At 39.7% G+C, this 12,103-nt stretch overlaps 1 protein-coding gene across 3 annotated transcripts; it reads left to right on the forward strand.

The window, feature by feature from the left end:
• Window positions 1-3,604: 3,604 nt before the first annotated feature.
• Window positions 3,605-11,169, forward strand: LOC132874657 (DNA damage-regulated autophagy modulator protein 2-like). Of its 3 annotated transcripts, none has more exons than XM_060911008.1 (9): window positions 3,605-3,789; window positions 4,064-4,141; window positions 4,433-4,573; window positions 4,660-4,727; window positions 4,830-4,972; window positions 5,134-5,350; window positions 5,535-5,617; window positions 6,330-6,422; window positions 6,516-11,169. In XM_060911008.1, exons 3-9 carry the CDS (start codon window positions 4,443-4,445, stop codon window positions 6,630-6,632), a joined length of 852 nt encoding a protein of 283 aa, XP_060766991.1. In that variant the 5' UTR covers window positions 3,605-3,789; window positions 4,064-4,141; window positions 4,433-4,442; the 3' UTR covers window positions 6,633-11,169. The 3 variants fall into 3 exon arrangements, with proteins under 3 accessions (XP_060766991.1, XP_060766992.1, XP_060766993.1); XM_060911009.1 differs by having other exon boundaries at window positions 6,519-11,169; XM_060911010.1 differs by having other exon boundaries at window positions 5,134-5,311.
• Window positions 11,170-12,103: the final 934 nt, after the last annotated feature.

Below are 12,103 nucleotides of genomic sequence, written 5' to 3' on the forward strand. Positions count from 1 at the left end.
TTCAGTTTTCCTTCAGCTCTTGTCAGAGACGCCACAGCACTTAGCAGGAGTGAACCTTCACACTGCTCACACATCTGGGCCATACAGCTGTTTTATTAAACATTATTGAATTTGCTACTTATCCAAATAACTCGGTGTTTGTATTTATAAAATAAACTAAACTTCTGATAAGATACAAAAAGGAATGTTGGTAGAATTAGCACGCTAGCAATCATGACGCTAATATCGACCGTTAGATCACTGCAGTTAGTTAGCTAAAGCTAAAAAAAAAAGTTACAACCTGAACAAACATTTAAACAAAAAAAAAATTTTATTGAAAAAATACGAAACTATATTGAAACACTTCTAACTGCTAAGCTCACTGCCTATTTTTATTTTTTTAAACCTCTGGCAGTGGATTAGCCAGTTAGCATTTTCCAGCTCATGCGCTTAGAGACATGAGGAGACCATTCTACTCAGTTCACGCTGTTCAGAAAACAAGGGTGATGTGTTTAATGCTGTTTTTTGCTATTGCAGAAGTTTTTTAAAATATGATATTTAATTTGGTTAAATGACAATGATCCAAAAATATCATAATTTCAGTATTTTATATTACATTTAGCAGCTGCAGAGTGCTCACGTGCGCTGATCATGTGCCGTTTGCAAACCGACTCTTGTGGAATTCATCTTTTTGAATGAATTGTTCTTGTGTCCTGACTGCAGTGGGTCTAAACAATTCAGTAAAAAAGAGCAATTTAAATTTAGTTTCAACAAAATATTTAATAATTAATATGAAATTATTATTCACACTTAACAGCACTCAGTTCGTGTATATAAAGATTCATTCCCCCTGTGAAATCCCAGCGTGATTCCTTTATTCACGAATGGTTTGAACTCTGACCTTCCTACGGCCCGTTGTGAGATTTAATAATTAATATGTAAAATATTTTTACAGTAGACCTCCCTAACAGAGTGCTTGGCCAGATCGAGAGGAACCAGCTGAGGTGGCTCGGGCATCTTTTTCGGATGCCTCCTGGACGCCTCCCTGGGGAGGTGTTCCAGGCATGTCCCCCCGGGAGGAGGCCCCGGGGAAGACCCAGGACACGCTGGAGGGACTATGTCTCTCGGCTGGCCTGGGAACGCCTCGGTGTTCTTCCCGAGGAGCTGGCCGAGGTGTCTGGGGAAAGGGAAGTTTGGGCTTCCCTGCTTAGACTGCTGCCTCCGCGACCCGGTTCCGGATAAGCGGAAGAAGACGAGACGAGACGAGATTTTTACAGTATTCTTTAAGACATAAGTAGAGCGGCAGCTACAATTATCGACAGTCCATAATTATCGACACCTTTTCAGATTTACCAATAAAAAACAATTTTACAAAGGTGAGTTTCAGTTACAACAGTTATTATTGGTTAATTAATCAGCCGGAAGACCCCCCTCGCCCTTTGATCTTGTCGTCTGATGATGCAGTTCATTACCTGAGATGGAATTTTTTTCAGCACGATCAGCAATTTTTCAGAAAACCTGTACGTTATCATCGCAGGTAAGCATGGTGGAAAGATCATGGACATGTTTTACTGATTAAATTCACCGATATTTCATGATCTCCTTGTCGAAACCTACTTTGTTTCTGACTCTTTCATTTGACAGTCGCCATTTTGTATCTAAACGCGCGTTTGAGAAGTCACGTGAGGTGTCGATAATAGTGATCACTTTCACCGGTGTCCACCATTTACAACTGTTATGGATCGATTTTTGTGTAACATTATTGAAGTAGATGAAGTACTTAAATTAGACCAGAATTAAATTCCGAGCATATAAAAATTACATGCTTGAAATATTCAGATTTTTCTATTCCATTCAGATTGGGGTTTTTTTTCAGTTTGTTGTAAATATCTACCACATATTACAATATCAGTAGACATTTAACATTTTGGTTTGAGGAATGACATGCGACCTTTGACCTGGATTGTTACAATCTGCCTGTTGACATTTATTGGTAAATTACAAAACTAGAAATTAATACAAACAACAACGAATGATTCACAAAATGTGATCTACGAAAATACTTGGAAAGTGGAACAAAAAGATTTTCTGACGCAGGTTAAACATTATCAGCTCATTTGTTTACAAACATTAGAATCACTTCCTCATTTACATAAACACCGACATCCAGAGATTTGTATAAAAGAGATTTTGTACTAAATATAAGTATATGGAAAACATTTTAAAAACTATATGTTTTGTTGGCGGCACGGTGGTGTAGTGGTTAGCGCTGTCGCCTCACAGCAAGACGGTCCGGGTTCGAGCCCCGTGGCCGGCGAGGGCCTTTCTGTGCGGAGTTTGCATGTTCTCCCCGTGTCCGCGTGGGTTTCCTCCGGGTGCTCCGGTTTCCCCCACAGTCCAAAGACATGCAGGTTAGGTTAACTGGTGACTCTAAATTGAGCGTAGGTGTGAATGTGAGTGTGAATGGTTGTCTGTGTCTATGTGTCAGCCCTGTGATGACCTGGCGACTTGTCCAGGGTGAACCCCGCCTTTCGCCCGTAGTCAGCTGGGATAGGCTCCAGCTTGCCTGCGACCCTGTAGAAGGATAAAGCGGCTAGAGATAATGAGATGAGATGAGATGAGATATAATAATTTATATATTTAATAAAAGACAACTGCAGAAAACATTATTACATTAAAACATTTTTAACACAAATCATTTTGGTATAAAATATACACTTGTCCATATGATATAGTCAAATACATACATTTAGTGTATTGCAGTATTACATCCTGATCCATACAATGAAGATAAACAAATATATCTTAACATTTTATTGGATTTTATTCTCAATGATTACTCACCACTTATAAAGTGTTGCCCACAAACATAAGTATAGTTAGAGTTAGGCTCCCAGAGCTTCTCATGGTTCACAGATCCATCAGACTTGATTTCCCTTCTATTTATGGCTCTCAGCCACTGCAAACGTCTTTTCCACCTAATGGCAACACATGAAACTTTAATGCTGGGTTCTTGTTTGCATTGGCTGTGCAGCCAACAACACAACAGCTTTTAGGCATTTTATTGCTAACACAGTGTAACACAATAAGGCCAGGCTTTCCCCTAGTTAAATATGGCGGCTCCAAGTTCATGTGACCTGACGTCAAAAGTCCGACTTCGAGAATGGGTGTCGATAATTGTAGAACGGTGTGACGTGATCTGAAGTAATCGTGAATCAACTCTTTTTTTCCCAGTGGAAGTTTGAGTAATTATTCATGCACAATTTACATATTGAAAGTCTTTTCTACTTTTGCAACGGCCAAAAGATCGTTAAGGTGTCGATAATTGTAGCCGCCGCTCTATAAAACTGCTAAATTCCTGATCACAGCTCCATGAACCGTGAATAGACTTTATATTCATGACTAAACACCACCATCTGCTGGTGACTTATCAGAACTACAGCGGAGTTTTAACTTTAAAATAAACTTCAAACTTCGGCACCGTGTGTTTACTTTGCTCAAAAAGAACACATTTACACAAAACAGAAACATTAGAATAATTTACAAATATTCATTAAAAATACAGCAATAGAACAATTACAGTCCGGAGCAGGCTTCCTCATCCGGGTATTTGGTGTGACGTCAGCGTGTCTCGTGACCCAGAATAGGAAGTAGTTTGAGAAGGTGGTGAAAGTAAACATAAAGTAAAAGTACAGGAATAAAGCTGATGGGTGAGAGAGAGATTGATTGATTGATTATCGACAGTGATGATAAACACAGACTGAGAGCCCAGAAGTTCAGTCATAAAGTGGCAGGAGTCATTTAAAGCAGGTAAATGTCTGTGAGCTCATCATGTGTTTCCATGTGTGATGTATTTCTATTAAAACTCTGTGAAGTTGTCATTCTGTAATAGTGATGGCGTGTTAAAGTTCAGTCTGAAGTGATTAGAGCTTGTTATTTAAACTGTGTGTGTAAAACTCATTCATATGAACACAGAGGAAATGAGAGTGTGATCATCACACACACACACTCACACACACACACACACTCACTCACTCATATCTTAAGAGCTTTCACTAAACTGTGTATATGTTTTCCCACTCAGGAGAGTGCACACACACACACACACAGGAGCCTGGTTGTGGACTGCACACAGGGGGACAACATCTGACGTGGATTAAAGGTGAAGTTTGTAATGTTTAAAATGGGAAAAAAAAGGGATGTGAAACTGTGAGACCTCTTATGATGAAGATATTATAGGAAATTACATGCAGCCGTGATGTCACTGTGACTTTAAGGTGTGGCTTGTTTGACTGACAGGCTACTAAAATGCCTTTTTGTGCTTGTGTGTTATTTACACACTGCTGCAAAAACCCCAAAAGTTTTAGAAAGTTTTGGGAGGTTTACTGCTGTCAGTGTAAAGGCCTTGAAACATATGGAGTAATTTGTTCTTACGATATTTTGTTGTGTGTAGGTTGTTGGAGATGTGGTGGTTTCAGCAGGGGTTGTGTGTCCTGCCAGTGTTGCTGGTGGTTTGGACAGCAGCTACGTTTGTTTTTGCTTACATCACAGCAGTGGAACTGGGACATGTCGACCCCTTTGTCCCCTACATCAGGTGAGGGAGCAAAGAAATGCCTTCCGAGTACCCTACACCTTACACTCTACACCTGCACAATGTCCTGACGTGTGTTTACGATGCAGTGACACAGGAACGGTTCCTCCTGAGCGGTGTGTGTTTGGGGTCATGCTCAGTGTCTCAGCATTTCTGGGTAAAAAACAAACTCCTTCTTTGAATTGTTTTTTTCAGTTGTGTCTGATTTAAAAAATAAAAATGTATCACTTATTCTGTGTGTGTGTGTGTGTGTGTGTAGGCATTGCCACTATGTATGTGCGTTATAAGCAGGTGGAGGCTCTCACTGATCAGGGAGAAAAGCAGCTGCTGAAGCTCAACACTCTGGGCCTTGTGCTGGGTTGCATCAGTTCCTTTGGCATGTGTGTGGTGGCAAACTTCCAGGTACACACACACACCATATTAATGTATTTTTATTGTACATCAGAAACTTAATATGATGGTAATGTAAAAGTATCAGTGTCCATGGTATTTGTGAGCGCTGTGATTTGGGATGTAGCCCATGACTGAACACCCCTCCTGTGTGTGTGTGTGTGTGTGTGCAGAAGACAACATTGTTCTCGATGCACCTGGTGGGTGCAATGCTGACGTTTGGCGTGGGGGCGCTCTACATCCTGACACACACACTTGTTTCTTACCGCATGCAGCCGCACATCCACACGAAACGAGTGTTCTGGGTTCGGCTGATCATCGGCCTGTGGACCTTCAGCAGCATCATCAGCAGCATCCTCACTATTCATCATCATAATCATCACTTTCACTGTGGCCTTCATCACTGCATGTGTGAATGGGAATATTAGAGCATTAAGATTACAGTCAGGAGTTTAAGATTAATGATGTAGAGTTAAGATTAGGATTATGATCAGTTGTGTGTGTTTGTGTGAGAGAGAGAGGGAGATGGATCATGGACTAAAATGAAAGATTCTTCTCCTTGACTGTGTCTCAGTGTTCGTGTCCTCAGTGATTCTGTACAGCAGCCTGCCGGGATTAGAGGTGAACAAAAAACTCCACTGGAACCCTGGAGAACCCGTAAGTGTGTGTGTGTGTGTGTGTGTGTGTGTGTGTGTGTGTGTGTGTGTGCACGCACGCGCGCAATCAGAACACTGATACCTCTGTTCCACCAACATGGACTGCGTTCTGTTCTGGTTCCGCGCCAAATTATGAACTGTTCAGAGCATTTCGACCAAAAAATAAATTGGTTCAGAACCTGAAAAGTTGGGTCCCAGCTGGAACTAAAATATCGAAGGTTTTCCCAGCAGGAACTGTGACCTCAGTGGGCGTGTCATGAGTTTGGAGAGGAAGCAGAGCATAGTGATGGAAAAGGAAACAGCTTCATTAAAAATGGACTAAGAACAAATCTCTGTAATAACAGAACAGAAGCTCACAGGAAATCAGTGTCATCTTACTGCTATTGTTTACTCCTGTGGTGCCATGCCCTCTGTTCATCACGCATCCTTGATTGCAATGGTTCTGATCAAAACTGGTGAAAACATGGGCCGGGTCACGAGCTGACGCTGAGGTTCAAAGAATCCTGAACAGAACCGGTTCAAGAACCCAATCCCTGTTGGTCAGAAAGCGGTTCCGGAGAGACTGGATTAGAACACACAGCTGTGCTTTGAGCCTCATTTGTGTGTCATTTGTATACTGCAGGTTTCAATATGCAAACGCACGGGCGTGTGACTACACTTGTATGCTATGTTGTGTATACTGTAGTACATAATACTGTGTGTGTGTGTTTTAGGGTTATACGGCTCACATGGTGAGCACTGTGTCTGAATGGTCTCTGGCGTTTTCCTTCATCAGCTTCTTTCTCACCTACATCAGAGACTTTCAGGTATGAGCTCTCTCTCACTCTCACACACACACACACACACACACAAATGTGTGAAACAGTTTTTCAGTTTATCTTCACTGTCTCTGGCTCCAGAAGATCAACCTCAGGGCTGAGGCGGACCTTCAGAGCAGTAATCTGCATGACTCCTCCCACTTTGGTTCAACATGGATCCCTGGAGAGACGTCTCCCTTACTGGCTGGATCCATCTAAACCCACAAGTACATACAAAGGCCCACACAGACCACCACAACACACACACTTTTTTTTTTTTTTTTTTAACGTAATGCACAGGGAGTTGACCAGTAGGAGGAGAGATCTGTTTTGATTGCAGCTGGTTCTCAGGGTGAACATGTGGAGCTGTGGTTCTGTTTGCGTGGAGCAGCTGTTTTTTAAAAACTGTACAATAATCACTGAAATCTCTCTGGACTCGTTTAACTTTCTCTCACTTAAATCTGGGAAAACTTTCACATGCTCACTGGTGTTTTTTGTTTAGTGTTGATTTTTCAATTCTGTGAAACTGTTCAGTGTTTAAATCACCTCATCTTTAACAGCAGCAGGTTTTAAATATTTACCTGAGAAAACAGAACATGGGTTTCAGTTTTAATTCAGAACACACTGCTGTGTGCAGATTAAAATGTTTTATCGGCTTCAACCATCCGTCTGACATTTAATTCTGTAACAGCATGGAACTGAAACTGTGTGTGATTTGTAGTGTTTGCTTTATTTTTTATTTTCCACTCATTATTAGCCGAGTTAGCGTTTCTCAGTGTTGAATCAGAGTGTGAATGTGTAAAAAGTCCTGTTGTTAATTTTAATGTACTTTTATTTAAGTGCTTAGATTTAAGCATGAACTAGCTTAGCACAAACTCTAACAGTTAATCAAGCTGGAAAAATTCTTTAAATTAAATTTATCCACTTATTTTTCAGGTTATTTGCACTATTCCTGATTTAACGTTGATGTATTCACCATATTAGTGTTTCTCTGCTCTTGATTGATTGATTGCTTTATTCCGAACAGTAAAGAAGATATAAAAACAAACAAAAAAACAAAAAATAAAAATAAAAAATGCAATCATCAAAACATCGTCATAAACAGAATAGTGTAGCCACAAGGCCGTAACATAATAATGTTCAGAAAGGATTAGGAAGAAGTAAATAACTTATCCAATCCTAACCCTCTATACCACCGCTAATCAAACGTCACTTTCCACCATAATAAACTATATATACAAAAGAAAGCAAAATCAACAAAAAAACCCCATACCAACATACCAAGACTTATCAACATGGTATAATATCGCCCAAATCAAATCATTCATTCATATATACACAAATACTTATGCATATATATATACACATACAATACATATATACAGTACATACATATACACATACCTATAACTATACACATCCATATGTACACAGACACCCATATCATAATTATGCTTATATATTATATACAATTATGATATATACACACTCACTTTTTATATAATATATCCGTATGTACCCATACCCACATATATACACTTATATTATCAATAGCATGCTATTGTAATTCCTCCTCCCTATACCTCATAAAGATCTGTTCTTTATACCTTTTTTTGAACTGGTTTATAGTTGTACATTTCATGAGCTCCACATTCAAACTGTTCCATAGCTTTACTCCACAAATAGAGATACTGAACTTTTTTAACGTTGTCCTAGCACTGCAAATTTTAAATTTCAATTTCCCCCTAAAATTATAGCCCCCCTCTCTATCCGAGAACATTGTTTGGATATTCCTTGGTACTTTATAATTCCTTACATTGTACATTACTAAGGCAGTTTTATATTCTATAATATCCCTGAATTTTAAACATTTTGAATTTAAGAATAGTGAATTAGTATGATCTCGGTAACCAGCACTATGAATTATTCTTATAGCTCTTTTCTGAAGTATAGTTATTGCATGAAGTGAACATTTATACGTATTTCCCCACACCACTGAGCAGTAATTTAAGTACGGTAAAACCAGGGAACAGTAAAGAATGCGGAGTGAATTATAGTCCAGGACGTGCTTAGCTTTACTCAACACAGATATGCTTCTTGATAGTCTCAATAGTGTGTATTTTATGTGATTTCCAATTAATTCTATCATCTATTATTACCCCAAGAAATTTATTAGAAACTCTTTCAATATCAACACCATCTACCTGTACATTTATTGCCCTATTTATTTTATAATTATTAAATAACACAATTTTTGTTTTAGACAGATTTAATGATAATTTATTTCGATCAAACCAACTTTTTAACCTGCACAATTCTGAAGAGATTGTTTTCTAACTCATGTAAATTTGTTCCAGAACAAAACAGATGTGTCTTCTGCAAATAATACCATCTTAAATATCTTTGATACATTGCACATATCATTTATATAAAGAATAAACAGTTTAGGACCCAATACTGACCTCTAAGGGACACCACAATCAATATTCAAATGAGTTGAGACAGAGTCACCCAACTTCACAAATTATGTCCTGTTGCTCAAATAACTTTTTATCCAATTTAATACAACTCCCCTTATCCCATATTGTTCCATCTTATTAATTAATATATCATGATTAATAGTATCAAAAGCTTTTTGAAGATCAATAAATATCCCAGCGACATATTTCTTATCTATAGTGTTACTCATTTCTTCAGTTGATTCCATTAGTGCCAGCTCTGTTGATCTATTTGCTCTAAATCCATATTGACCATCACTGAGTTTGTATTTTTCAATGAATTTATCGAATCTGTTATTGAATAGTTTTTCGAGAATTGAGGAAGTAAAGAAACAGGTCTGTAATTTGTGAAGTTGTGTTTGTTCCCAGATTTATACAATGGAATTACTTTTGCTATTTTCATATTGCTTGGAAATGTACCGGTTTGAAATGACAAGTTACAGATGTATGTTAATGGTTTAGAAATCCCCCCAATAATAGTTTTCACTAGTTTCATATCAATACAACAAGCGTGCAAACGGCGCACTTTTCGGCACATTCCACTTTTTCCCCGGCATTTTGGGCGACTTGTGTAATTCGTGCAGATCCGAAGAGTTTTTTTTTTTTGGGGGGGGGGGTTGCTCTCCGGTAATCCACTCTGGTAGTAATGATAGACCCGAGTACTGTGCAGACCATACAACGTTTGGTTCCCCCTGGTGGATATATGGAACCATTGACAGCAGAGATAGTAAGATTGACGGTGTAGCTGCTGGCTGCTATTATAATATTCAACAGCGTTCCGTTACAAACTGCTTGCTGCTACACTGTCAGTGGATGGAACCGATGGCTGGGCAATCTGGTTGCTAAGGAACGTGACTCCCGGGCTTTTCCTCAGATCGGTGTGTTCATTTATCAACTTGCTGAATTTCATCTACTAGTGTGTATTTCTTTGGAGCCTCGGTGACTGGGAGTAAACGATCAGCATTGAAGTGGAAGTCATTTACTCGTCTACAATCAAAGCGTAAGTGTTAAAATAATTGTGCATATATATATTAACTTTGTCTCTCGTAACCCCGCCTCCTTCATCTAACCATATTAGCCATGACCTATCCTTGGGGTAAAAAACGCCTGAAAAACGTAATGTTATTTGAGGAGTTGCATGATGACTGTATATGTTCTCAACGTAGTGTCTACATGGGTTAATGACTATTGTTTTTTTGTTCCTAGATAATATTTAAGTGCCGTAATACCGTTCTATATGTGCAAGAATTGGTCTTATTATAGCTTGTGGCTGTCTGGCTTAGTTAAAATGCTAACCGTTAGCACCCGACTAGCTGCTATTTTAGAACATCAAGTGATCAAATGGTAATGTGTAACCCATGTGTGTGTTATATGAGTTCGTGGTGCATACATCCATCCGTGGTAGCCACAACATTACAGTCACTGAGGCTGTCTAAATTAAGCAAAAACATTGGCGAATTTCGCCTCCTTTCAAAGTCAGTGACAGCGAAGCGAAATTCGTTTGTGTTGGGATGGACCGTAATGAAGTCTTTATTTAAACATTCTGTTTCATGTGTTTGCCGGGTGGGCCGTGAGTGCAGCCTAATGTTAAACTAATTAAGATTTGGCTACCGACTTGGCTATATTTACAGTGTCAGTGTTGGGTAATTTGGCTTCAGTTACAATCCTGCACCCACTGTGTTGCTATGTTGACAACTAGCTTACTTCTAAACTATTTAAAAGCTTGACATGATTCACCACTTCACTAAATAGTCAAAAGAGGGTCCCAGCATTCAAAACGAGACATTTGGGAGGGCTGACAGTGTATAAATTGCTGATTCGATAGGTGGGAGTCAGACCAGTCGAGAAGTACAGTTGCCACAGAATTGTTCAGAAGGGAAGATGTGAAGATGGGCCCAGTAGATAAGTGAATGTGTAGGAGTATGAGGGCTGCAGGAAGGAAGGACAAGGAAGAGAGAGAGGGGAAGATGTTGGCGAAACGGAGGAGGCTGAGTGATTTTTGGTTGCAGCACATCTTGCGGAAGTGCCCAGGCATCGAAAGCAACAGCTCAAGCTGACGAAAAACAAGAAAGACTGAGACATGCAGCCAAGCAAAAGAATGCTGCCAGAGGCAAGGCACTACACAAACTTCAGGAAGTGGCAAAGAAAAGGAAGAAAAAGGAGTAAAGATGGACTGACTTTGGGGTGGGGAACTGAAGATGGATTGGGAACTGAATTAATGAATAATAGTAATTAATAAATGTTCTGTTTTGTTGAAACTGTTGTCTGACTGATATTGTGTGTGTGTGTGTGTGTGGTGGTGGGGGGTCCGCGTCGCCACGCTACCTCACTCTTTTTTGACCATAGTTGTGTTTGCATCCCTGTTACAATCTGTGGATATTTTATTACTACATTTATTAACTAGATCAATAATTTCCTTCTCATACAGAGACTCAGATTGTTGGCGCGCCCGCGTCTAAGACGCACTATTTCGAATAATGAACGCATTGTCGAGAGGGACAGGGGCCAATATGGACGCGAGCATTTTATACCCTATTTGGAACGTTTCGTGGTGTATTACAGACCCTCCAGGATTTCACGATGTTGCGATTTGCAACTTCAACGCAAATTCAACCAATCCCCGCGAATTCAGGGCAGTGTTGCAATTATATCCAATCACCGCAACTTTCCCGCAAATTTGACCAATCGTTGGCGTCGTCCTGAGGTGACGTCGATAAACTACCTTCCGCCTTACTTCCAGTGTTGCCAGATTGGGCGGTTTCAAGCATAGACATATAAACATAGACGCCGCATTGAGCTGGTGGCCCGCTGCTGGGATACGTCAGTGTCCCCGCCATATTGGATGTGGCAAATCTTCCCCGTAAACCAATGCAAGTAAATGGACTGAACTTCATAAAGCCCCTTTCTACAATAATATTTAACTCGATGCCTTTTATTCACCCATTAAGACACACACGTATATATTTGGGAAACAAACAGGCATCAAAACAACACATATAACTTTTAATGTGATGGTTATAAATAGTGTGCGAAATACCCTGTACACTGCAAACTAGCGACACATACGCGATAGATAGCTCAGGTAAGCTAATCAGTCAGCATACCGTAGCAAGCTACCCAAACCTGAGGCCACAATAACCAACCTACAAGACTGAATATGATAAATGATGGAAATAGTGAATGAAAATAAAA

The sequence above is a fragment of the Neoarius graeffei genome, chromosome 26 (assembly GCF_027579695.1).
Source record: "Neoarius graeffei isolate fNeoGra1 chromosome 26, fNeoGra1.pri, whole genome shotgun sequence".
In the NCBI taxonomy this organism is placed as follows: Eukaryota; Metazoa; Chordata; class Actinopteri; order Siluriformes; family Ariidae; genus Neoarius; species Neoarius graeffei.